We start from the raw sequence: 27,641 nt of genomic DNA on the forward strand, positions 1-27,641 counted from the left end.
GCAGCCTTACTTATGCAGGCCCATATATACAGTAACCAGAGAGTCGACCGAAAGACTCGACACAAAGAGCCGACTCATTCTCGAAAGACACATTACTGATATATTAATATTCTACGCTCTTATATTTAAGGCATTTTGTTAGACTTTAAAAAGACGGCGATGGCTCTGCTGTTATAAATAATAATCCATCTGCAGTACAGATGTATCGTTCGAGAATGACTCGGTTCATATATCCGAGTCGGCTCTCAGCGTTCAACTAAAAGCGCGTATTCAAAGAGCTGATTCTTACACGAACGACACATCAGAGATGAATCATTGTTTTTGAATACGTGTTTGAATAAACGTCTTATGTACAAGGACATTAAATATGATTTATGAGCTCAGTTCATATACTTCATATACTTTATTAACGCTTCCTATCTTTCTTTTTTCAGACGATGGGGTTAGCATGTGAAAGAGTCGGTTGATGTTGCTTCATTGCTGCTCCATGATGCGTGAATTATTGATCCTGAACGCTGTGTACACACTGTTTAACTGCGCATAACTCATAAACTAGCGACTAAAACTGACAAAGTGGTTATAAAACTCTCCTGAATGTCCATGTAGTGTAAACAGTCTTTATAAATCAGTGACCTGAGAGACACCGAGGAGTTGTTTGTGTGAATTAAGGCGCCATATTGATGCCCTGAGGGCAGACTCTCACAACTACAAACCCAGGGATTATGTGGAGATTAGAAAGATTATTCTATTTAGCCAGACTAATCTATTTTAATAGACTTTTCCTCGTCTGGAAGAAAAAAAAAGACAAACAGATTTGTGGCTCTAAAATGCACAACAGCTCTGAATAAGACGGAACAGATTAGATGATACTGAATAAGAGCATTAATTGGTTATTTGTATTAAGGAAGTTTAATAAGAGACTAGAACTAAAACATATTGACTGTAAATGATGGGCTTTGTGTTTATTAAAGGTTTGAGCTTTGTGAAATATTGGGTTTTACATGAGCTAATCATACACATGCTGGCCTGATCCCAAATAGCTCCCCATTGAACATCCAGTGCACTACTGGGTGTAGTGAATAATATTTCACACCCTATATAGTGCATTATTTACTGAGTGAGTAAAGTCATAAATATTCAACACTCTTTACAGTTTAGTTATTTGAGCAGTTTCACATGTTGGACCTAGAACCCTACATAGTGCACTCAGTAATCTGGATAAAACAAGGAGCTAGTTAGCTTCTGTCGCATAAAACACTACAGAAATATCACTCCCTGGTTCAGCTGAAAACATTAAACACAAAGAAAACATATAAAACAGATCATAAAGACGTGTATTCACATTTAATTCGCTTTTTTTTTTTTTTTGACTCCGTCAACTAGTTACTATGGTTTGTTTTCCTCACTGTTTCCGCCATTGCCGGAAAACAGGTGTAGAAGGAAAAAGACGCGGTTGCCATAGAGACGGTGTAGCAGAACTCTTCAACGCAGTAGGTTTAGTTAATCTAAATCCACGTATATTTCACCATCACAGGGACATGGATCTCGTCTCGGAAATAAACTGCATTAGTCTAGATGAAGATGAAGAGGAAGACATGATTTCAGAAGAGATTGCTGAAATTCAAGGGTATAACACACTTTATTACAGATCTGGGCGAAATTTAAACTACAATCCCGATGTAGTTTCGCTTCGGTGCTAGTTAAATCACTAAATATTTAAATATTTGAACTAACACGAACATGTTGTTTTAATATAAAACTCACATTATATGGATAAAATAAGCACGGCTCTTTTCAGGGAATTGGATCATTTGGCTCAGCTCACTTAGAAGAGTCGGCTCTTTCGGCTCCCAAATAACTCCATTTGTTTTCTTTAAACCGGATTAGGATTTGCGATATAGATTTGGGCAAGTGACTGTTCTCATTTGCTCTATCTATGGCTGTAAATAATATTGCGAGAGTAAAACATTGCCTACATTTATAAAACAGGACAAAATATAACTCCGGCTCACATGTGAGAGTCGGCTCTCAATGTTCAACAAGAAGAGCCGAGTCAATAAGCCTACACATCACATACATTGTAACGTGTTCAGAAAGCCTCAACCTTGTCTAAGAACTCTACAAAATTATATAAATATGAATGAGTCGGTTCTTTGAACCGGCTCACATATGCGAGTCATATGGTCAAAATAACACAAAATGTTTGAGATTACAGTTCCAATTCCTTTTCCTGACTATAAATTGCAGATTTTTTTAATCACCCAGTAAGTGGTATCTTCTAGAAAGGAATTACAGTTGTATTTATTTTAATAAATTGGAAAATGTCTGAAATTACAACCGTTTTTCTTACACTGAATGTGAACAAATGTAAATATACTATTAGAGAAGCCTAGTGTGTTTTTTGCTATGTAGGCCTGTTTCAATTCATGAATGCACATACCACAGTTCCATTATCGCATGTTGTTGCCATATGGCAACAATTACATTTGACCGTTTAACAGAATACTTAAAATATATAAACCTGTATAAATGACAAAAATAAATGTTAACTAAGTTCAGTTAGTGTTTAATTTTTTTTCCCTTTAAGTAGTATTGAAAATGAATCAAATTTTGAGAGCCCTCTGATGAAGACCTTCATCATGCCATGTGATTGCAGAAAAGGAAAACAAACAGCACTTCCTGGTCATGTGACGTGGCATTTTTTTTTTGTTTATGTCAAAGTTAAATCCCAAATTTTCCAGTTACATGGGAAAATAGTAGTTTTGTATTATTGCCTATTAAAAAATTGGAGCTGAATTAATTGTTGCCATATGGCAACACTGTACAGTAAAAAGATATTTACTTAGCACATACTTTAGGTGGGAAAACTCGTATCCTGCACCTCTGCGATGTCATGCTGACTTTAAACGATCATCAAGTGAACATGACCATGTCCTCTTTAGGTATTCTCTGGGGAATCATCTGAGGTTGGGCTTCTTTGGTCAGGATGCCAGCGTCCAAACAGACGTGTCCGAGCTTCCTCTGGTCACACGGCTGTCTACTGAAACGACACAACTCACGAAGGTAGACGAGTTCTTGCAGTTTTTAACAGAATGTGGTTGTAATACAGGGTGTGGTGATGTGACAGTATATCGTACAACAGCTATACAGTTACCCTAGTTTACAACAGCAGGTGCAAATCACAGTTTTATATTAATGCGCTCGTTCTAATACCTTATATTACAGCACACGCTCCACTTATAATAAACAGACTACAAAATGTGTATAATCTTGATGTGACGATGTTTTCTGTAAGGAGACACTTATTTAACATTTATGGAAGGAGTCTCCAGTGTCAGCGAACAGGAGGACAGAGAACAGGAACTAACCTTAAATGTATCTTTAAATGGATTAAAAAGTTTCACTCTTTGATAAATAAAGGAAAATATTGTTGACAAATTGCTGTGGCGTTAGAAGAATGAAACACTCAGGGTCGTGCTGTCGTTGGACTTCAGAGTGGTAACAGTAACTCTGCTTCATCACATCACCCCATCACTGATTATTTTACTCTAACCGTACCGCGCACGGTGTTTTATTCCGTACAGGTCGGTGCATAAAAATGGAAGTTATCCTGTGGAAACACCTGACGCTTTGCATTGCTGCTGCATTGAATTAATGATATTATATTCCTATTATATGGACGGTTTACATCTGCGCAGCGCATCATTACGAATCTCGCAGAAAGCGCGTCTGAATGAAAGCTTGGCTCGGTCTTTAGTCGAGCTTGACACCGTTGACACCGAGTGTCAGTGCATTCCGTTGGATTTGCTCAGCGAGTTCATTCACGCTGTGGCTCTTTTCACGCCGTTGCTGGAGGATTCCTGTGTGTGTGGTGGTGAGCAGGCCGGCCGGCTCTCCCGCTGAGAGGGCATATGGTGGCTTTGTGGCCTAAAACGGCGGCCTTCATCGCGCCTCCTGCCCGCAGAGTTAAACAAATTGATTGGCAGGCTCGCAGCTGAATGAGGGCCCCTCTCCCAAACATAATGCCTCATTATGTATTTATGTTTAGGCAACACTTAGCATGCATGTTGATGATTTACATTCTCAGGAAACTGCTTCTTCTTCTTCTTCTTCTTCTTTGTAATACAAACTCACATTTTATATTTTCACCTTAAAACCAAACTTATGAAATGAAGGTGAAGATATAAAACTTGATCTGAAAATGTATGATTTTTCAGAAGTAACAGAAGCATGTTTTTTTTTTTTTTTTTTTTTTTTAGCTGATTGTGTTTTGTTTTCCCTGAAAGGAGATGGACGCTCTGAGGAAGGAGATCGGAGTGAAACTGAAGTTTCTCCAGGCTCAGTATGAGTCCCGGCTGAAGCGAGAGGCCGACGACTTCCGTATGAGAATTAATTACAAAGTCAAAGCCATTGAGGATCAGCACAAAGAGGTCGGCTGTGCACACCGCTGCTGTCTCGATGTAATAACGTGATTATGAAGCGATTAAAAATGCATGACCAAACCAACGTTCATGCTTTCCACATCCTGTTGGCTTCATAAAGTGCTGAAAATGTTGAATATTTCATCTGAATTCAACAGAGTTTCAACTGTAATGTTTTGGGCTTCTGTGAGTTGAAAGTCAGAAATAAAACGCTTTAATGGTTCTGATTAATATATCAAATATTTGTAGAAGTAATAATAGACGGATGATTTTTATTGATACCACTTATGAATTCTGGATTGTGATTGGTCAGAAGGTGTTGAGGAATTTTCTAGAACAGTAGCGTAGCTGCAAATCACAGGTTTATTTATAATTAATGCGCTCGTTCTAATACGTTATCGTTTCTATAGTAACAGCTCGTTCACGGGGACGTGTATGGTGGAAACTTCACTAATAAGAACGGATTAAAAAATCGTTGATATGGTGCAGTTTTCCGTAACACTGATAAGGAAGGAGTCTCCAGTGTCAGCGCTTTGTAACAGTCAGAGGTGAAGCTGTAACTTTAAGCTTTCCGACATCTTCAGGACAGAGGAGTTTGCGGTTTCTCTGTAACATAACAGGCTGCGTTTTTTTTTGAGAGAGAAAGGACTGGCGAGGGACAGAAACTTTTTCTAAGTTGTAATTGTGGTCAACGTGCTGTGGTGTAAGAGGAATCCTTTCTTAATGTCTAAACCCATCTTGATGTCTATCTTCCCGTTCAGAAAGTAAAGGTTCTGCGTAACAGCTGTCGCCAGCAGCTCTCTTATGCAATAGACGTCATCAAAGCCAGCTATAAGGTATAGAAACGAATCCCGAATAAGCGTTTATTTGCATATTATCTTTAACTCTGAAATTGTTTCTATAATATACTCCATGAGGAAAACCCGAATGATGGAGGTGGAACCCAGAGACACCAGACGAGTGCAGGAGCTTTTAGATGAGATCCAGGAGAAGGATTTTAAAATTGAGAGCCTGAGCGATCAGCTGAGGGAGTACAAGGAGCAGCTGGAGGTACAGGTACGATCACGATTCACCCAGATGAGATATTTGGATTAAACACTTAAAGCTTATTACTTATCAGATGTCAGATTCTTCATGTACAGTGTTTTATGATAATTATGGTACTCTGAGAGATTGACTCATTCACACCTTCAGTCATCATACTTTTTCAAAGTACATGGCGTTAAGGGACGGACAATCTCACAGATTCCCGAACCCTGTTCCTGGAGATTTCACTGCTCTAACACACCTGATCCATCTAATCAGCTAATTGGCCCATCCTGAGTCGATATGTGTGTGTTAGAGTGGGGAAATCCCTGAAACTTGGTTCGGTACGGTGATATGATATTAATATTGTGATCAATTTCTGAAAATAGCACACGTTTTTAATCGTAGCACACACTGACTCCATCGTTACACAGCAAAACGCTGATTAGGTGCTCAAAATCTGATTTTTCTTTCTTTCTAGCTTTCTATCAAGTAATAATTTTTTTGTAGAAGTTAATTAAATGGTAATTAAAATGATCATAAATGAACACTATTTAAAAAAAAAAAAAAATTGTATTCTGGTTGGAATTTTTGCTGCACTGGTACTGTGTTTTCAAACCGAAATCTCATGCATTATGAAAAGATTAATATTTCAAATGTTCTAGGGTGAGATGGGATTTCTGTACATACAGTATATTCTGATCAATTCGCATTACGTAAGCGATCTCTGTAGCATATGAATCCCGGAGATGGGCGAGTCTTCATATTGTCCTCACCTCGTATTAATGCATATTAATGCTGATTGTTTTGTTCTTTATTATAAGAGTTTGTTGTAAGACTTGTGGCTGCACGAGCATTAGTAGAAGACCGTTACATGTCATAACATCTCAGTTTGGATGGAATATATTTTATCTGGAGTTCGATTTCTGCTTGTTTTTTTATATTAGGTTGAATACGGCGTGAGCTTTCCACACACACTATAAAAGTGACGGATTCGTAGTAAAATCCCAGAGATCCTCTGCTAATAATTACATTATCCACCTCCACTTGTATAACTAATCCTGTTAGAATTGGGCTTTAGGTTTACTAAAAAAAAACCTTCAGTCACTATAAAGTCACTATAAGAAACTTTTATGTAGCATGACTTAATAATTTTAATAATAACTTCCTGCACGAGTGCCTTCTCTATATTTCACCTATATTATGAATATAGTGTGGCGTTTTTTTTTTTTCTCAAGGAGATTTCAAGTGCAATTTAATGGACCACTTCATTGTTACGTGTGACACAAATTTATACGCATTCGTATGCAATACAAGGCAATGCGAACAGCTAATCAGGTGTCAAAAGCAGCCACTCTCGCATGACCTCTCGCACTTTCTCACAGCGATAGAGCTTTAGCTGAGTACGGAGGCAGATGGCACGTTATAGCATCCATACAAACACTCTGCCACTTGGTGTGTGAGAGCAGAGAGAGCATCTCGGTGGAGGAACAGCTTTGTTCTCAGGGCTACTGAGGTCTCTCTGGTCAGAACTTCACTGAGGATCTCCTGTACTGTAGTTCTGATTCACAGCAGATGGTGGAGCCAGAGGTGAGGGATGGAGTTAGGTGTCGATGAGTGTCATCTGATTGGATTTGATTTTGGCTCAGTGAGAGTGTAAGATAGAGAAAGTTAGTTATGAGGAAGTGGGTGGAGAATTTAGAACTGGAGCCACCTGTAGAGACATTTTGCTTCAGCGTGTGCTAACCTCTGAGCTGTATGTGAGTCCAGCTCTGGTTGAATGGTGATAAGTCACATTTGAATAAACATATGCAGTTCCCGAAGTGCACGGCTTCAGAGGAGGACTCTCTCTTACAGAAGCATCTTCATACAGCCTACTGTCTCTGCTTTCCTTATGAATGAAGCGGAGAGAGAGACGGAGACAGAAAAAGCCAGAGAGCGTAACAAAACAAGAGCGAGGCAAAAAAAAAAAACCCTTCCTTTTGAAAGCCTTTGAACGGCTGTACGCTCCTAAGTGTGACAGGCATGCAAAAGGCGTGTTAATGCGCACGGCCTGAATGGACATCACAGAGACCTGATGGACTCCATGCGGCTCTCGGCCTGCGGGCTTCAGCGCTATGACGGCTGATGTGATCTCGCTGACACTGGCAGGGAGAAATACAAAGACAACAACTCTCCCCCCCTCTCCAAATGGAAACGGTGCTCACGGAGAACCCCCGATTCCCCCACCTTCGCCTTCCTCCTCCATCCATCGCTCCCTCCCAGCCTGGCAAGGGCTACGGCCCTTCATCCTTCAGCTGCCTCGACAAACTTCCTGAATAAATTCGACCTGAATGACAGGGGCACCCGAACAGTATGATATGCCATTATTCCTGTCAATAAAAAAATGTCCCCGGCTTTGTATGTAATGTACAGCCTTCTGTCTTCCAGGCGCAGAAAAGAGAGCGGCAGAGTGGGCGAGACAAAACAAAATGCCCTCCTCTGAGACTTTTTTTGTGTCTCTTTCTTTGTTATTCAGGGGGAAATGGTAGGAGGCAAAAAGTTGTCCGATGGCTTTGTCTCATATTTGCAGCGCAGCTTGAGCGGCGTGTCTTTTGTTGGGCACAGTAAAGGGTAACGTGAAAAAAGGGTCTTGTGTCATTTTTTTGTTTCAGGCCGCAGATGATCCGGAGGAAAGTTGGCTGAAGACGGAGAACAGCAGGCTGGAAGGTGACGTCGACGCCCTGCACGTCAAAATAGAACAAATTCAACAAGCTCTCATGGCTAAAGACCAGAAGCTGAAGGATTTGGGTAACATTCATTCAGGCACACTTTTAAACCTGCTTTTATTAAAGTACTTAATTGAATTTGGCATCTTGCGAGGTTTTTAAAGTCAGTATGAAAGGACTGTACACTAGGTCTGGGCAATATGATCATTTGATATAGATATTGTGATATAATATATCGTTATAGTCTTTTATAACTCAGTCATTACTGACTGTAACAACTGAATGGACGTTAAAAACTATTTTTGTTTAACTTTCCCTACTTTTGAAATAAAATTTTCTTTTAAATATTGTAAAAACATGAAGTTACCCTTGTTGGCACTTTGTTAGCACAACATAATGATACACATCGCGTATCCTGAAGAAGATTTAAAGTATTGCAAAACGATATTTTCAACATATCGCCCACCTTTAATGTACATAACATTCCCCCTTAACCTAAATGTAGTTTTACACTGGAGCTACAAGGATTATATGGCTAATAAGAATGAAAGACTTATGGCTACCAGTTCAGCATCACACAAAACGCATGTCTAAATCACCGCACACTCGCGTCTCCTAAAAAAAAAACATTGTTTGGCTCAATAAAACCATTTGTAAACTACCAGAATATCAGGCCACAGTCGAGTCTGATGTTGGTGTTGGAGTGACACCAAATTCTTTGAAGAAGAACATGATGGAGCTGTTGAACTGTTTGTTACTCACATAACCTCAGATCCTCTCAAATCCGCAAACCCGACTGAAGAGGAAGGATTTACACATGTACAATTAGTGCACCATGTTAAACTGGAGGCTATGGGCTTCTATTACTTGTTAGCTCCAGCGCAAAACCAAGAAAGTAAACACTGTACACCAAAGTTGTCTTAGCTGATTGATTTTGGGACTATGGGGACACTGTAAAGTTTGCTGAAGTATTGTAAATGTAATAATATAATACAAACAGCATAAAATATCTTTTTAAAGGGCAGGTGAGTTCAAAGAGAAAACACTGATTAAAAATATTTAAATTCACACCATTCTTATCTTTGCCTGCTCTGTCTGATCAGAATACAATGTTTGAGGACACTTAGTAGATCACGGCTATGGTCCTGCAGCCTGCGCTGTCTGTGAGAAGCAGGTAAACACGAGACAGGTGTATTTTCGAAGGTCAGCTCTTTATCTGTCTCAATATTTGATCTTCACTCATTGCTTATGTAACTTTGGCAACCATCTGAATATTTTCCCCCAGGGGATCTCGATGGTGCCCGAATGCCGCCGGTATATAAAACAGGCGTCGCGCGACCCGGATAACTGAACTGTTCTTAATCTTGTTTTCTTTCCAGTTTTGTTAGATTTAAGAGAACATCAAGTCCTTTGATACATTCCTATTGAAAAATCCAAAGAGGCGTCTGTTTAAAGGCTTTTGCATGGGCTGTGACTAACCTCAAGCGCTGTCCGGTGTGTAAATGGAAAGAAAGACACGCGAATGCACACGAACCACAAACACTTGGCCCTTTAACCCAGTGGTCAGCGTTTGGTCAGAGCGTGCGAGCGGACGTGTCAGACCCGACGGCCTGAGTCATTCAGAGCAGCAATGACCGCTGACCTGAAAACTTAACGGAGGAACAAAGAATGTGCGCACAAACTTTCTCCTCACCTACACGGAGTCATTTCTCAACTGACCCTCTCTCATACTAATCTCTGTGTCCTTAGCCTCGGATATTTCAGAGCTGACATCAACAGCAGAGGCCGACAAGAAAGCCCCGAGAAAGGTATTACATGTTAAATCAGAGGCAGAATCACAATAATTTTAACAGAAAATACACAAAATACACAACAGCACTATACAATAATACAAAATACAGCGCACACACACACACACACACACACACACACACACACACACACACGTACTGTGTGAAAAACCTCAATTAAGCCCCAGATAAAGAGAATAAATGAAGGATTTGATTATTAGTCACCTTGTTTTTTACTTTGCATATTATTTTTCTCCAGATGACCATTGAAAACGAGCAGCTAAAAGTGCAGTTAAATGTAGATAAAGAAAGTGAGAGAAAGGAGGTAAGTTGCCAATAATATAAACACACAGTGTATTCAAAGCAACTTGTGAACTTGTGTATTCAACACTCAAATGGTGAAGGTCATGATAACGCTGTTGCTAGGCAACTCGGAATGACAGACGCTTACTTAAGCTATGTAATGGCTGGGACTAATGATTTAGCTAGCTAGTTAGCACATAGTTTTTAGGTTTTTTATACTGACAATTTAAAAGACAGAGTGACATCAGAAGACAAAGCTGTTCTGAATGTCGACATTTTGCACAGATGTGTTGCTAACTTACTAAAACAAACATCTAAAATTACACTGATATTACCACCAAATGCTATCTTTTATACGTCGGTTCTGCCATTTTGAGAAACATCAGCTTTGTGAACACTGAGGGATGTTCAGATATAGTTGTGTTCATCACATTTACGAGATGATTCGACAGGAATGACCAATGAATGATTGAATAATGAATGCTTATTGGTATTCACCACTTTGGAAATCTGAATGGAGAGCTGAGATATGAGGTCAGCAATGGAAGTTGGATTAGCGGTCAGTGCTAAATCTAATTACAGTGTAATTTTTTGCCTTATTGAACTTTTTCCTAGTAATTTACCAACCCATCTGAGGTAAATATTAATATTTCTGACTGGTTTGTCATCTTTTTTTTTTTTTTTTTTTTTGTAACTTATACATCCTAAATATAAACATGGTGTAATTTTTGCCTTATTTAGCTTTTTCCTAGTAATTTACCAACTCATCTGAGGTCAAAATTAATGTTTCTGACTGGTTTGCTATATATTTTTGTTTGTTACTGCTACATCCTAGCTAGCTAAATATAAACATGTTGTAATTTTGGCCTTATTTTACTGTTTCCAAGTAATTTACCAACATATCTGAGGTAAAAGTTAATATTTCTGAGTGGTTTGCTATCTTTTTTGTCACTGCTACATCCTAGCTAGCTAAATATAAACATGGTGTAATTTTTGCCTTATTGAGCATTTTCCTAGTAATTTATCAACATATCTGCGGTAAAAGTTGTTATTTCTGACTGGTTTGTCAACTTTCCACTGTCACTGCAGCATGCTAGCTAGCTAAATTGTTAGCTTCAATCACTGGTTAGTTCCTTAATATGGGGGTAGCAATGGAACTTGGGTTGACTTTATTTAGCCTTTTCCTAGTAATGGTCAACACATCTGAGGTAAATGTAGATATTTATGATTGAGTTGTCATCTTTCCATTGTCACGGCACAATCTATGTGGCTAGCGAGCTAGTATTTTCAGTCTCAGTCATTGGTTGTTTTGGTTTTTCAATATGGAGGAAAGAATGGAAGGGTAATTAAAGCATCATTTTGGTTTATCAACAGATCTGAGGTATTTGTTATTTCTGACTGGTTTATAATCTCTTCTTTGTCATTGCTACATGCTACATAGCTACATTGGGGAAAACAATGGAAGTTGGGTTATGGACAATGCTACATGAACCTTTTCCTGGTAATTCACCAACACAAATTTAGTTTCATCCATTTGCTAGCTTATACACGGTAACGCACCATTTGACTTGAATACCACAGGAGTGGAATGTTCATATGGAATCTTTATGTAAACATGATGAACAAACAGCATGCTATACATTATGTATACGATATGCACAATAGATCATATGGGGAAAGGAAATTCCTGTTTACTCAGTCCATTTGGCACGTAGAGGTTCTGACATGGAATCGATCAGGTCTTAAATGGATGCTGCAGCAGGTTGCCAGCTAGCAGCTTTCAAACATTTTCTCTAATCTGTATTGCCTGCAGCCCAGCCATTTCCTTTTACCAGAAATGTTTGCTGTGTAGTCACTTGGACAAATATGGCAGCATATGTCAGGTAAAGGTGAGGATAATTGGTAGCCTCCCCCACCATTAGATTGCTATGTTGTTTTTTGCATTAGCCCAGGGGGGCATGCCAATAGAGCGCGCCGCCGAACCTACTCCACTGTCGAGCAACTGGCGAGTGAGAGCGACGAAGCTAAATCATTTTATTACCACACATCTTATCTGACTCGGTGCCGTGTCCCAATTGGTAAACCAGTGGCAGAACGACACACAGTGGCATTATTTATGGCACTGTTTGTCTTTTACTGTGGTTGTAAAGATGAAGTGCGTGTGTGATTGTAGCCCGGCACGGCGCTGCGTTAAGAGTGGCGTCATGCCAGCAGTTGGATTATTTTCAGCACAGCGTGCGGTTGAATCAGCCACCACTCTACCTCACCAATGACTCGAGCAAACCTTGACCCTTTTAGTCTTCTATTTCACTGCGACCGTACTGGAGCGTTTTCATTTACATGCTATTATCAGAAAACAAAGCAAACCGCGTTGCCGATTGAAAAAAGAAACGGATGCTCGTACCAGCTTGAAATTAACTTAAGTGCTGGTTAGCAAGTAAGATATTGTGTGGAAATGGTGTGCGATCCCCAGGCGCCGTGCGCAGCTAAGCGAATTTCAGCGTCTCACAATGACTGAAATTAAAATATGAACGGCTGAGTGAAAGAGCGAGCCTTGCTCTATGGAGCCTTTCAGTTTTGGCCACACAGAAGCCAGGAGGTTAAAAGTCTCTCCCGGACCTGGCAGGGTTGCTGGGAGACAAGCAGCGAGGGCTCTCTCCAAGCTGGCAGAGTTTACGTAGCAATCAAATGCTCATATTAAACACAGCGCAGGAGTCAAGAGCCACTCCAGTGCGAGCATGTAACTGGGGTTATCATGCTCTCATGGCTGTATGGGCCATTTAAGGGCCACACGACACTAAAGCAAATCATATCCATGAAAAGCAAATAAAACAACCCTTAATCCATTGTGAGCGTATTGTAAAATGAAGTTGTAGCTTAACACACCTGAGCTACTGAAATAAGGTTCTCAGGATCATTCAAATGTAAACTGTTTTATATTTATTCAATGTGCAATGTACAGTTTGGACAACTTCCACAGTTCTTCTGCACACCCTGATAAAATTACCTGAAAATTGGTTTATCATTTACAATTTATCTGTAGAATTATATATATATATATGTATATTTAAATTTATATAAGGGAAATACGAGAACATTTCATGTCTAGATGAACTTTTCCTTCGAGAAAAGCAGATTTCAGACTTTATGACATTAAAAAAGAAGACATTTTTTACATTGAAACTCAGGAAATATACAGCTTCCTATGTTTCCACTTTATCCTTGCTAAGTGCATTAATGTTAGCTTCATAGACTCAAAGACAGACTATCATCAGCGTCAATGTCTTTTCTGCTCCAAACCCGAGAACACAGAGGTTAATGTTGGGGAGCAGGTGGTGTCCAAACAAATCTCCTGCGCAGAAGCCCTGGTTGAAAACGACTAATAAAGACATCCTTATGTCATTTCAATCTCCAGTGAATGGCATTGTCCATATTTAGTGTCGAAGTTCAGAGTGCCACCTATTCAATCCAGCCCACCTTTTGTTGAACAGCCTCTTTTGTGTCGGGTCTGACAAACTCAATGTGAAGGTCTACCGCAGAGGTTATGCATAAAAATGTAAAACGAAAAAATGACGTTTTTTTCCTCCCCTCCACATTATTTTTGGTGACTTTGATCAATGGGGCAGTGAATGTGTTGCGGTTGCTGGAGAGCCGGTGCGCTCAGCTGGGTGTTCGCTTGGCCTCTGTGAAAAATCTGGGCTTTCAGATTGAAACTGGCCTTCCGTGAGACAAAGCCAGCGATCTAAAGCACCACCGGCTGACCACTGCGCTGCCTGTCTGAAAAGCCTCACTACTGTAGATAAATGTGCATGGGGGTTCAAACAGGTTCATTTATTTGGACGAAACTAAGTTATTCATGAGAGTAATTCGCCACACTGAAATGGATGCAGCCGAGGAAGTGATAGATCATAGATAATTAGGCAGCTATGGGTACAGCTTTTGTACACTTTTCATTGACAATAAAACAGCTTGAGAGCAGTATGATAAGGTTTTGTTATATTTTTTTTTTTTACATATTTTATAGATGAATTTTGACTTTCAGCTCCACTCCATTGAACCTCACACCAGGAAAGTTATAATATTAATTAGGTTAAGCGAGAAAACATGACAGGGTGGTGTACCGTGGCTCGATGCTGACCCCACTACAGAATTCTCTTTTAACTTATACCTTAATTCTCACTTACCGTCTAGCGGCTAAAACCCCCCCCAAAAAAACAATCGTTCCCTAACAAACCTTTCTTTTCTCTCTCTCGAAGTTAAATAAGTCAACAAGCAAAGTTTGTCGTGTTACCGAGAAACCGCAAAGAAGTGTAAACTCCTCTGTCCTGAAGATGTCGGAAAACTTAAAGTTACAGATTTACCTCTGACTGTTACAAAGCGCTGACACTGGAGACTCCTTCCATACATGTTAAATAAATCTCCTAATAGAAAACTTCATAAGGGTATGCAAATTACTGTACTTGAGTGTAAATGATAGAATTCAGCTACGGATTGTATATGTATACATTGATATACGTTAATTAAAAGAAGTATATCTCAAATCAAAAGAAATAAAACCTACAATTTGTCATAAAAAAAGATCCCATTTTTTAGATTTCTATGCACACTGCAAATTGTAAGAACGTTTGAATCAGAGCGGAGGTCGGTCCTGTAGCAGTAGGTTAATGGTGGCCATCAGTCTGGGATTTTGTTTGGAGAACATAAGGAATCTAATTTCCCTCTCTACATGTGCAGGTGGAGGCTGTCACAGTGTACCGCAATGGGGTCACACCCACGCAACATCCTGTCCAGCCACAGTGTCCCGGGGGGGGTCGGGCGGGGCTGGGCGAAACTTTCACTCTACATCACTTGGATCAATCAGACACTTAAACCTTTACATTTTTTTTTAGCACTTTATTGTAAACGTTCAGAACTATGCATGCTGGATTCTGCAGAATCTCCACATGCGTTCTAGTCCTTTTGACGCTATCTTCTCCTCCACAGATGACCAAACAGGAAATGGACAAAGAGATCGAATCCATCGAACACTCGCGGCAGAACGAGGTGAGGCCCTCAACACACACAGCACACGTTCATGCTGTTATCTGACACATTTCAACTTGGCCTGGCTGTGGCTGGATGTTTATGGGTCACGACCTCTAGGGCGAAGGACAGTCCAGCCATCAGCACAGATATCAGAGCGCTAAAGTAAAGTAAGAGGATAAGGAGCACACGCCGGGTCTCAGCCGTATCGATCACAGCCGTGGGGCCGTGGTTAAAATACAACCATCCACACGGCAGCGCATCCGTCAACTGCAGCCTTTTAACCCCACCCCCTTCTCCTCAGAAGATCTTGCTCTTCATCTCTTCATCTAAAACATGTTGGACTACTGTTTCTCGAATGTATGCAAATGATTTCGCTTTAAGAAACAACCATGCACTCTGCTTGTACTCCTATTAACTATTTGTCTTACTCTTTTACCATTATTCTTTTTAGATATCTCAGACAGGACGCTATCGCCGCTACCGTTTCCTTTCCTTATCAAATAGTGCTCCTGACAGAGCAAGGCGTTATCTATAAGGTTTGCACAGCGTGCACTATCAGTGTAGCCCAGACATTAAGCATTCATAACCTCCTCCTCCTTCTGTCTTTTTCCATTCATGCCTTGGGATTGGGAAGGGGGGTGTTATAGAGAGGATGGCTCTATGGACATGGTGTTGGAAGTTCTCGCTCTCTCCCTCTCTCCGTAGTGCTTGGAGTGTTTGGAATGCAGCAGGCAGCTGACCTAACATGCTGCCAGGCTGGAGTGGGTGAGGGGCTCGGGGGATGAATGGCAGCTCCACAATAGGCCGTGTTTAAAGTCCACTTCATAAAGGAGCCTCCGCACTGTAGTGGCCAGTCATTGTGGCCAAGTGTGCAGCGTTCTTATCTGTGTCTATACCTTGTGGCGCTCCGATTCTGATTTAGCCGACACGTGCCGGACCTGGAGCGGAATTAGTGAGTCTGGTACAGATAAGGATTGATGCCACGTGATACCACAAATATAGTATGAGAAATGTAGAACACTACACTACATTTAAAATGATTATAGATGTTACAGAAATAAATATTGTTACCAAGAAAACGCAACACTGTCTGTCTTGAAGAATTTCCTGTGGTGGAAAACTTTACCTCTGCCTGTTACTATGCACTGACACTGGAGACTCCTTCCATGGATGTTAAATAAACAAGTCCCTGTGAACGAGCTGTTACTATAGAAACGATAACCTATCAGAACGAGCGCATTAATATAAACCTGTGATGTGCAGCTGCGCTACTGTCAGAGCCGCTGTTATAGAAAATTAATCAACTCCTTCCGAACCAATCACGATCCAGAATTCAACAGAGCTGTGGTATACATATATTAATATCATATCGTCATTAGTCGTTTTCCAGTCCTCGTCCTGGAGTCATGGTTTGTTGCTTCCTTGCTCAATAAGCTCCATTAGCTCCATTATCATGAAGGATGTGTTAACGAGCTAATGATTAAGCAGGAATTAAAAATTTGTTTCTGTATATATAGCTTTAATTGCTTTGTACATTGGTGGCCATATTTTTTATTCCATGAGCAATCACAATGAGGTTTTTAAGAGAAAACACTGATGCTAATGTCTAATTATCTCACAAGCAACTGCTGATTAGTGTTTCTGCACTGATTAGTTTCGGAGGTCTTTAGTGTCCTCCTTCAGTGCACAATGTCAGGCCGCTTCACCCCGTCCACTGTTTTATTACCACAAACAAATATCGACGCCTACCCCTTTTCTGCACACAATGGGCTTTTGAGATCTCTTCCTTTCACTCTTTTTTGTCACCTTCACTTTGTAAGAGACAAAACAAAACCCAGCGATAAAGCCCAAGCCGACACCCTGTTTTTGTCTTGCGTTAGACGAACAGCACATTCAGTGACCACTCTCGCTTCGAAACACCCTAAAGCCCTCCCTCCGGCCTTTTGGATGTCTGAGCTGACCCGGGCTGACCCGACCTTCACACCCATATGAGCCAACACACTCAATCAGGCAGCACCACTTGACTCCAAGCCCTGTGATCAGACATGCCACACCAAGCGGACTCTCGGCTTTGTGCGTCGCCCAACGATGTAACGACGCAGAAATTATACACCGTCTCTGATGTCTGGGAACGAATCAAACGTGGCATTTCACCTGCCTTGATCCTATCGATTAGCTGAAGCATGAAAGATGCACACACAGGAAATCATGAAATAACACTATTCGTTCAAGCTGATGTATTACGTAACGATTCTGATTGGTCAGCAAGTGCAGGGAAAACCACAGGTTTATATTAATGCGCTTGTTCTAATATGTTATCGTTTCAATAGTAACAGCTCGTTCACAGGGACTCGTACGGCCGACGCTCCGCATGCGTTAACTGTATTATTGTCGATATGGTGAATTTTTCTGTAAGGAGATGCTTATTTAACATTCATGGAAGGAGTCTCCAGTGTTAGCGCTTTGTCAAGCTTTAATAAGTAAAAAAAAAAAATGGTTCGTAAGTTGCTGTGGTAAGACGAGAGGAATAAAACACTAACGTGCTATAAATCACGTCAGGACATAACGTTATAGGAAAATAATCAACTTTGGGGTTTTAACAGTAACTCTGCATGTCCCTCTGGGATTTATTTCATACTTATTGGTTTTGTTTGTTGGTCAGAGGTTAAATGCTGAGAGGAAATGTAAAGAAGAAGAAGGTGTGAAAGAAGCTGAACAGGAAAAGCCTGGAGAGATGCTGTTTGCTCAGGACGTCAGACTGAAAGCCCAAGCAGGAACGGTCCCAAAGAAGGTGCGCATGCTTCAGGTAACACTGGGAACTGACATTCCAGAGTGGGAATTATTCATCTTTTTCCAGCATAGTGATCATCAGTTGCATGCAAGACTCATTTAATTCACAGCTAAAGTCTTCCACGGGTATTTACTGTACATTTCCTGTTCACAACGAACGCATACGTAATAAGGGAGTTACAAAATGGTATGTTCCATTCCAGGGGTGTTCAGGATGTGAGTTGTATTGCGCATATTAGTAAGTATAAATTTGATTAGAGAGATATTCATTAGAGACAACTGTTTGAATCTTTCTTGGCTTACTTTTTTTTTGTCTTGAAGGTCAAGAACCTTGTAAAAGAGCTGGAGAAACTGAGAAATGCAGAAGCATCCCATAAAGAGCTCGTCGACAGGTGAACACTGTAGACATTATGACCGAGAACGCATATTTTCACACCGAGACCTGAGACACGTCGCTTTTGTCTCCGTCCCAGGCTGCAGAAACAGATGGCTGAGCGCAATCGCAAATGGGAGAAGAAGTTTGAGGTTCTCGGAAAGAGGTGTTTCCGCCACATGGCTGCTGAGTTCTGGATTGTGATTTGGTCAGAAAGTGTTCACAGGTTTATTTTAATACACTTGTTCTAATGCGTTATTGTTTCTATAGGAACAGCTTACTGACAGGGACGTGTACAGAGGACGCTCCAGTAATGATAAACCGATTACAAACATGTTTATTCATTGATACTGTGACGCTTCCTGTAGAGAGCTGTAACAGAGCTGTCCTGTTATAAAACATTCAACAAACACCAATAAGATTTGAGAATTTACCAGCGCTGTGGTACAAATCAGCAGTAAATACCGCGTCAGAGTCAACTCTCCGGCTGACTGAAGGTTTCTCTACAGTTTCTACGCCATCAAAGACGAGATGTTTTTGCGGCACAGTCTGCAGCGTAAGGCCTCTCTCAGATACCAGGTGGGTCACAAGATAAAGATTAGATTAGATTAGATTAGATTCAAGTATATTGTTATTGTACAGAATGCAAGTAGAAAGCCAAAGAAAGGCAGTTCGAATCTGACCAGACGTGCACTTGGCAAATTAGCCTTGAGTGATGTAGTGCAAGAAAGAGACAAGAGTTCCCAGACACTGGGATTAAAGTAATCCCAGACGGTACAGTACAGATATCATATACTGCATAAACACTGTCAGAAATAGAAAGTAGCTGTAAGTGGAATACGAGGACGCATTTAGGAAACAGTGTTTGCATTTATTTCGAAGCGCTCAAGATCTTCTGTTTGAAAGCATCGAATGAAGGAACAGCATTTAAGCTCTTTAAACTCGAATGCTTTCTCGTTAGCCGTGATTAGATTATGTATTGAGCTAGCCGAGGCACCGCCGCGTCGCCACAAATGAAATGTGCACCTGTAGCTTGTCACAGACACACATCAGAGGTTAACACAGATCAGATTTTAACAGGTGCAAGGTTATTAGGCCTCTCGATCCAGCCCTTAATTGCCTGCAGCTGATGAATATGCATAGGTTTGTGCTGTGTCTCTGTGCTCGGGTTTTTGTCATACGCAGCTCTCCACGTGGCTTTGTGTGAGAGCGAGAGAATAAACACTACATCACCTTATTCTGTCAGGGCAGCACCGTGCCCTGTGTCACCTGGTACAATGAGGAAGACGGCGCGAACAAACTGCCGGCTCTGACTGAAGTATCGAGCGGCGTAAAAGCAGACGGTTTAACGTCTTGTGTCTGGGATTTGTCCTGTCTTGCAGATGGAGGTTCCTGTTTTATGTCAGGCGTGCTGTGGAGAAAAAAGTTGGCCTCAATGCGGCCTGTTGTTCCACAAACACTCAGCCGGTGAGAGCCTCATTAACACACTTTACTACGTGCACATTAATAATCTGATTATCATCTCATTTTCAAACCGCGTGTTTACACCTGATTAAAGGCGTAATCGGATTTCACGGAATGTGGATTTTTTTGGGGGGGGGGTTTGGCTCGTTGACGTAACTATAATGTAAGTGAGAACTTGTTTACGGACGTTCAACAACATCAAACGTAACTGTATATGGATGAAAAGTATGATGTGTTGTTCTTTATGAAATAAAAACTGTAATCATTGGCAAATTGCAGTGAGGAATGAAACACTTTCGGGGCGCGCTGCTATTGGAAAATCAAACGACTTTAAACAGTAACTCTGCATCTCTGATTATTTTACCATAACGGCACTACGTACTGTAAATGGCCTAATATGGAAAATATGTTAGAGGCATGTAGGATGCAGTGCCACTGTAGACGTACAAACATTACATATTTAGAAAGAAATGCTAATTATTGATTGAGCCACGACACTCAGATTTCCATGTGTGATAGTTATAGACAGAAATGGATATGTGTGTGTGTGTGTCTGTGTGTGTGTGTGTGTGTGTGTGTGTGTGTATGTGTGTAAATGACGAGGTGTCTTGCTGTAGTCATCTACAGGTCCAGGAGCTCTGCAGAGAACAGGATGTAGGACTACAGATGAGACCATGGACATTTGCCTTCCGACTGGACAAGGCACCTCTGCAGGCTAGTGCTAGCTTCGCCAAATCACACCGACCAAATCACGACACTCGGGAATCATAAAGCATTTACTCCGTCTGATGACCTCTCCAAGCTGTGTGTAAGTGACTGACCTTTCCAGAACATAGCGCCAGATCTGTCCCGCTTTAGCGCCCTTTTGCCTGTTTGATTTCTCAATGATTGGGATCTCGGCTAATGAGCTCATGAGTCAGGACCGAGTTAGATAACCGCATGCCTTAATTCCCTCGGTCAATACAGAAGCTCTCAGACAGGAAAGGCCCATGCACAGAAGCTAACAAATTAATCTGCTAGATTATGCCGCTGTCCTGCGCACAGATTCGTAAGCAGAGACAATAGACGAGTGTCCTTTTTCCCTGCAGCCGTGCACTAAAATCCATCAGCTATCTCCAAGGCAAAGGGCAAGCAAGCGTTCAGAGTTTCTTGAACTTTCTATAACTAATGGGGAAAAAGGCAACAACAAAAAAAAAAGGTTAATGAAGCCGGAGTGGAAACGTTGACTGTTTATCATCAGCTCTAGCACAGGAGCATGACTTTGCCCCGGTATTGTCTCGCTTCTCTAAATTACTCCATTTTTAATTATCCATCGTAAAACATTGAATTTGAATCGAATAAAGTGCTCTGATATTGCTATGACTTTTCAAAATATATATAAATACATTTACTCAAGACCAGTCAATCCATGCGTCGAATAAATAACCAGCTACTTAAAGTTCAGAGAAAACCATTCCATGTCAAATCGAAAGAATTTAAAGAAATGTGTCTTAATACGACGTAGAACACAAAAAAACATGTTCTGATAGGTGAAGTATTATTTTAATAAGAAAAATAATAATAAAATGGGAATTGAAGTGACTCCTGATGATTAGGTTCTTGTTCAGCCAGAAATAAACTGTGAATAAGTTTTTTAAAAGGAAATTTTTAAAGCACTCATTTTATAGCAATTGTTATGTAACGGTATAGCAATTGTTCTAGAAAAAGAAGACTGGATCATAAAAAGATGGAGTTGGAATTGTTTCCCACATTCATAACGGAGGAATTTTGCATCGTGGTCTAATGAAGTCGTTCTAATGAAGTGTCAGTGTCCTGCAGTCCTGCGAGGGCCACTAACGTGCTCGACTGGGTCAGCATGGATGACTGACGGCGTGCTCGAGGACAAGGGTGAAAGGCGGGAGGAGGGGTAAAGAGCCGCTGGTCATCATTTGAGGGGTCTGGTCACTAACCTCTACATTTAACTATGGGAATGCAGCCTATACGTCATCGTTGACCCATGGTAATTGAGACGCTGCAGATAAGACACAAGTCCTGACACTGGGACAGAGCCGGAGAACGCCGTTGTTACTCGCCAGATTAAGTTTGTTCAGTCCTCGCTGTAATCTAAGCCGGTCTGAGCAATTTCAACTATGTAGTGCTCGTCCAAACTCGCCCAAACTCGCCCATTCTCGTCCACCCTCGCCCTCTCGCCCACCCTCGGCCACCCTCGCCCCAAACTCGCCCAAACTCGCCCACTCTCGCCCACCCTCGCTCACTCTCGCCCACTCTTATTTAAAGTGAGCATTTCATGTTGTAAAGCATCTGAAAAGTGTTATGTCTACAAATATTTAAGATTTTGATTACAATTTTTTAACTCCTATAGATCAAATATATCAAACATCATCTGTATTTACAACTCGCTGTTTGCGAAGCATTCAAACATTCCAGCCGTGTTCCCGAAACGTGACAAATCCGGTAAAATGCTGGAAGCAGACGGTGTTAGTGCTATTTAACTGTCACTTTCACAAAAGTATTCGCTTTTATTGGACTAGTGCTGAAAGCTACAAAAGTCACTCTGCAAATGATCAAAAGAAGAGAAGAAGAAAAAAACCCGCTAAGACACACAGCCATAAATTTTGTCCTTTTTTTTTTTTTTTTTTTTTTTTTTTTTTTTAAACCATGAATACGTCTGGCCCATATGCTTGGCCATGGAGCGACGTGAAAGGGGCATTTACAAACCCAGGCCCACCACATTAAACTCTATAACAATCTTCATTCATGGTAACTTATCAGACTCAATTAATCAACCTCAACAATGGCAATTCTGATGTGTTCAAGCACCCTGAAAGGCCTAGGTCAGCACCGGGGCACTGACGACGCCTAGCGCTCCCTCGCCTCTCAAAACTCTCCTCCCAGAAACCAGCGTCTCTGTCGCTCCGGCCTTCGAGCCTGTCCTAAGAAGAAAAACTAGAAATAAGGTGAAAGAAAACAAACAGCTTTGGGGAGATCATAAAGAGCTTTCTTTTCCGTCCCTCAAAGGCGACAAAGCTGCTCCAGCGGATGAAAGCCTTTCTCTCGGGGCGTCTGAAAGGAGCATGTCTTCTCTGCTCGCCTCTGAATGGTATTGTTATGGCTATTCCAGCGGGCTGAAAAGGGGCAACCACTGGTTTGATTCGGTTACACGGTGCGGTAAAGTTCTCCCTCCCACCGCCTTGGTGTGTATGGAGGGTCCGTGACCTGTTTACTCTCGGCCGGGGAAAATGTCATGTCGCCCCTCCCATGGGCAGTCCTCACATTCATTTGATTGGTACAAAAAAATGACTTGGGATGGTTAAAAAGCACTCGTCCCGCATCACAATTTATGGCTCATACTTTTACGTGACACTTTATTTCCTTTTTTGGGACGTTTTACAGGTGTCATGGGTCAGGTACTACTCTCACGTGGGCACTCGGTGTTTCACTGACTTGTTTTTTCATTCATTCATTTATTTATTTATTTATTTATTTATTTATTTATTTATTACTTTCAGGATTCCGATTAGAGACTGATGATGAGGATGATGAAGATTTGGTCCCAGTCGTCACTCTCCCTCCCCCTCCCAACAGCCCGACTCCAGAACGTCAAGTACAAACCTCTTTTCTCACACACGATTCGTAGCACAAATAAAGCCACTAGCACATAGCCATGGGCCTGATAAATAAATAAATAAATAAATAAATAGTAGCATTTTTTATATACTTGAATTTGTAGCACCTTTTTAATATGAATGTATGCATTAATACATGATTAAATCATTTTATATAAAGTGTATTATCCTTCTAATATTCAAGACACTGTGGATAAGTACAAGTAATACGGATAAGTACATTTCCTGTCCTCTCGCTTTTTATGTAAATATTAGCTTCATCGTTTTGCACCATTTTATAGAGTTTGATAGTGAAGGCGAGTATAGGAATTTATTATTATTTTTTAAAAATACAGTCTTATAATGTTTTATAGTTTGATGGTTAAATTTCAGATAGAACATTTAGTGATTGTTCACCCAGTTTTATGTTGGATCTTTAACATAAAGCGCAAAGATAATGTTTAAGATCTTAACATCAAGCTCCAGGGTTTGAGTTTGGACGTTCTTTAATTCACCAACACACACACACACACACACACACACACACACACACACACACACACACACACACACACACACACACACACACACACACACACAATGTCACGATCTCGCCGGCAGATGGCGCTGCGGCGACGACGTGCATGGGCAGATGGAGAACGCGTGCACGTGTTTAAAGTGCGCATGGACGATGAGACTTTGGTTACAACGGACATGAGCACTTATTTTGGTTTCTGTTCTGTCCCCGCCCGGTTCAGTTATTGGCGGAGGTGCGAGGGTGTGCTTTGAAGTGTTAACCAGCTGTCAGCAATTAAGGTAACTGTGACTGGTTATTTAAACCCCTCGCGTTGCTACACATGTCGGGCAGTATTAGAGGAAAGACGGAATGAATAATAGTGCCAGGCGGTAATGGTTCCATGCTCTGTCTAGTTTCCTGTTCCTAGTTTCATGCTCTAGTTAAGCGAGTGTTTCCTGCCATAGTTAAACGAGTGTTTATGCCATAGTTAAACGAGTGTTTATGCCATAGTTAAACGAGTGTTTATGCCATAGTTAAACGAGTGTTTCCTGCCAGAGTCAAACGAGTGTTTCATGCCAGAGTTACACGAGTGTCCATGCCAGAGTTAAACGAGTGTTATGTCATTGTTAAACGATAGTTGCAGGCCCTAGTTAAACTAGAGTTTTATGTCATAATCGTGTTCTAAGTTTTGTGTTTCATGCCTTATTTCTAGGGACATGAGAGAAGTTTCCGTTAGTTAAAAGTGGTAGTGTTTCCATGCCCTGTTTAAGTTCATGTTTCTTGTTTCAGCTGTAAGTTTATGTTTAGACCTTTTTTCCTGCCTCCTCGTACATTGACTTAAGTGTAAATAAAGACTTTACTCCCGCGCTTACTTCCTGTCCAAGTCTTGTTTCGTAACACACAAGCCTTAAATAACCTTTTGAAAAGGCATTCATTAGATTGTTTCTTCTCCTCCCATTTCACAGAGTTCCCATAATGTGTAAACAAAGCCTGCAGTGGCTTTAACAGGCTTTAATTGACTCCGGGACTGCATGACCGTAATCCACTACTACAGCGACCCAAAGAAGTGCGTGTGTGTTCTGCAGCCAACATCAGGAGACATCCAAGAATGTCCTTTAGCTTCACACGGTCAAAAAAAAAAAAAAAAAAACCTGGGAGGACTCATGGCTTCAGAGGGTTTAGATGGCATTTGAGGAGGGAAACAATACGAGCTGATCTATTTCACTTTCTGTAGACCTTCACTGTGGGTTGGAGATGAATCCACTTCATGTGTGCGGTGTAGATTTACACTGGATCAAAGGCATTATATCAGCCATCATCATCATCATCATCATCATCAGAGCATTCTGTATAAATTTACTCAAATGAACATTTATTTATAATAGAATAATACAATTTTTCAGAAGTATTAAAATATCTTGTTGTTAAAAGCAAAGGTCTGAGCACCTCATAAGATTTTGATTGAAATTCTTGCATAGAATTTGCTAAAATTAGAAAACTCTAAGTAAGGAATCGATCTTTTATTGTGAGCATGTAGATCTAATCATAGGTCATATTTTACTTATTATATTTTGCCTTATAACCGATATTAACATTACAGTATGTGGTCTTTTAATCTGTAAACTCAACAAGTTGATTATCTTTAAATCTTTAAAAGCATTATTCAGAGTATCTTCAGAGAATAAAAAACATTTAGGTCTGAAAAAAAGTACACGTAATATTTTTTCCATGTCACAAACCTTTTTGTTACTAATGCTGATTACTAATAGTAATAATTCTGTAAGGAAACTGTGTATCGACATGTTTTTATGTCTCATTGAGGACCAGATGTCTCGACAAGGGCAGAAATCTCTGACAGGAGAATCTGAAACCAACAACAACAAAAAACCTTCCATATAAAAAGCTAAAAGAGCCAAAATGTTTTCTTTTGGTTACTCGGGTTAAAGCTGGGTTTAATAATTCTGTCAGTGGAAGGTCCTCACAAGAATAGGGAGTTAAATGTGTGTGTGTGTTGCCCCTCAGTATGAGGCCCCTGTGGTGCTGTACTCCAGAGCCAGCTTCCATCAGCCCTCGTTGATCCTCAGAGACAAGCTTAGAATCAATTACCAATTTCTCCTTTAACAGAGTGTCATTTCAGACCTATGTTCATCTGGTTATGGTGAGCTGGGATCACCGCGCCGCGGCCCTTTCGCACCGGGATTATGTGATTATGCTTTAATTCCTTGTAATCTCTTATTAACTAGGCTACTGCATGTCAAATAAAGCACAATACGTCACCCTTATAGGCTGTGCTCAGTCTGCCATATGGCTGAAGTGCTTTTTTTCTCTGTTCACTTTTTTATCCCCCTTTTCCTCTTTTTTTTTCCTTCCACAGCAAGACCACAGTCAGGTGTCTGATTTATATCAGCACCTTAAACGCTCTCAGGAGGGGGGAAAGTCACTAAACACACACACTACAGCACAGTTTGTGAAACAACAGGGGAAAAAATCGGATTTTTTGTGCACCTCAAGAAATTAATTGGTTGCATTAGTTAGGGGATAAATGGCGATGGCTGGTGTGTTGGATTCCAGCAGAGTTTCACCATAGAGGGTTAATGGGAGTCAAGGCTGGAAGCGTTCCCAGGCCTGGCCCAAGGCCATTAAAACCCAGTACAAGAAACTTATGGGGCAAATCAGCACTGAGCTGCTTCTTTTGCAGCCTTCAAGAGCACAATAAAGAACCCGAGAGCTTCACCCACTGCCTGCGTTACCCAGGGTACACACGCGCACACGCACGCACGCACGCACACACGCACGTAAACTGAACCACAGCTCGCTTTTTGCACCTCGTGATGTGAAGTGAAATTACATTTTGTCGCAGATTTTTTACACTTCTTGCTTGTACAGCATGTTGTATAGAACTCATCCCGAGTGAACAATGTTTTCTTATTAACCGATATTCAAGAACGCGGACCCCAAATCTCCTGCGTTTCTTTTTCCAAATCCTTCATCTATTCCTGCTGAGAAACAGAGAGCAGTGAAGTTCATGGCAGCAGAGAGAGAGAGAGAGAGAGAGAGAGAGAGAGAAAGGGAGAGAGAGAAACGTTTCTGAATCTCTCCATTCTGCTGAGCGAACAGAGTCGGCGGTGCAGCGGGTTGGGTGTCTGGAGCGCGCAGGACGCGCACGGCGGAAACATATTGTCGCACCGTGGTGTGCGGGGGCTCTCACCACCACCACCTCACCGCATTCACGCGCACAACAGCGCTCCACACCATTTGCATATTTGTAATTTATCACATTTTTATTCGGGTTTCTGAATATCGCGCTGAATAACCAGGGAACCTGTTTCCCCAGAGCTGCGAGAGCAAGAGCGAAAGAAGAATTCCTTCTCATTACTCAGGAAATATAAGAGCATGTCGTGTTTTAAACAGCCCCCCCCCCCAAAAAAAAGATAGATGAGAGACATTTTTCGGACAAAAAGAGTCGTGCGAGCTCACGAGCCCCAGCGCGCGAAGACCGCGCATTCTAATTTCTGCGCTCATAAAAAAGACGACATTTTCTTTCTTTCTTTCTTTCTTTCTTTCTTTCTTTTTTTTTTTTTTTTTTTTTTTTTAAAAAAAATAGAAACTTCACACCGAG

At 41.0% G+C, this 27,641-nt stretch overlaps 2 protein-coding genes across 8 annotated transcripts in view; one reads left to right on the plus strand and one right to left on the minus strand.

Moving 5' to 3' along the window:
• si:ch211-207d6.2 (sickle tail protein homolog) overlaps positions 1-2,900 on the minus strand; it is a 60,649-nt gene extending 57,749 nt beyond the window's left edge. Inside the window, exon 1 of the mRNA XM_047162592.2 lies at positions 2,854-2,900. The gene's annotated coding sequence lies outside the window, so the exon portion shown is untranslated. The remainder of the gene's footprint in view (positions 1-2,853) is intronic.
• c20h10orf67 (chromosome 20 C10orf67 homolog) lies at positions 1,543-27,615 on the plus strand. 7 transcript variants are annotated; one of them, XM_053673709.1, is made up of 15 exons: positions 2,973-3,063; positions 4,287-5,477; positions 8,102-8,237; positions 9,905-9,963; positions 10,205-10,270; positions 15,232-15,291; positions 17,936-18,079; positions 18,385-18,455; positions 18,537-18,662; positions 18,946-19,015; positions 19,819-19,903; positions 20,518-20,708; positions 23,410-23,504; positions 24,264-24,321; positions 24,988-27,612. In XM_053673709.1, the coding sequence occupies exons 2-12, from the start codon at positions 5,334-5,336 to the stop codon at positions 20,556-20,558; spliced, it is 1,002 nt and encodes a 333-aa protein (XP_053529684.1). In that variant the 5' UTR covers positions 2,973-3,063; positions 4,287-5,333; the 3' UTR covers positions 20,559-20,708; positions 23,410-23,504; positions 24,264-24,321; positions 24,988-27,612. The 7 variants fall into 7 exon arrangements, with proteins under 7 accessions (XP_053529687.1, XP_053529684.1, XP_053529685.1 ...); XM_053673712.1 differs by adding an exon at positions 1,543-1,627 and having other exon boundaries at positions 2,943-3,063; positions 23,410-27,615; XM_053673710.1 differs by having other exon boundaries at positions 4,287-4,430; positions 5,183-5,477; positions 23,410-27,615.
• Positions 27,616-27,641: the final 26 nt, after the last annotated feature.

The sequence above is a fragment of the Ictalurus punctatus genome, chromosome 20 (genome assembly GCF_001660625.3).
Source record: "Ictalurus punctatus breed USDA103 chromosome 20, Coco_2.0, whole genome shotgun sequence".
Taxonomy (NCBI): domain Eukaryota; kingdom Metazoa; phylum Chordata; class Actinopteri; order Siluriformes; family Ictaluridae; genus Ictalurus; species Ictalurus punctatus.

Bases quoted from the DNA above. Each gene is read 5' to 3' on its own strand.
- c20h10orf67 (XM_053673712.1), top strand. From the start codon at position 5,334: ATGAGGAAAACCCGAATGATGGAGGTGGAACCCAGAGACACCAGACGA. The intron at 19,016-19,818 runs GTGGGTCACAAG...CCTGTCTTGCAG, and splicing joins AGGCCTCTCTCAGATACCAG to ATGGAGGTTCCTGTTTTATG. The intron at 19,904-20,517 runs GTGAGAGCCTCA...GTCTTGCTGTAG, and splicing joins GTTCCACAAACACTCAGCCG to TCATCTACAGGTCCAGGAGC.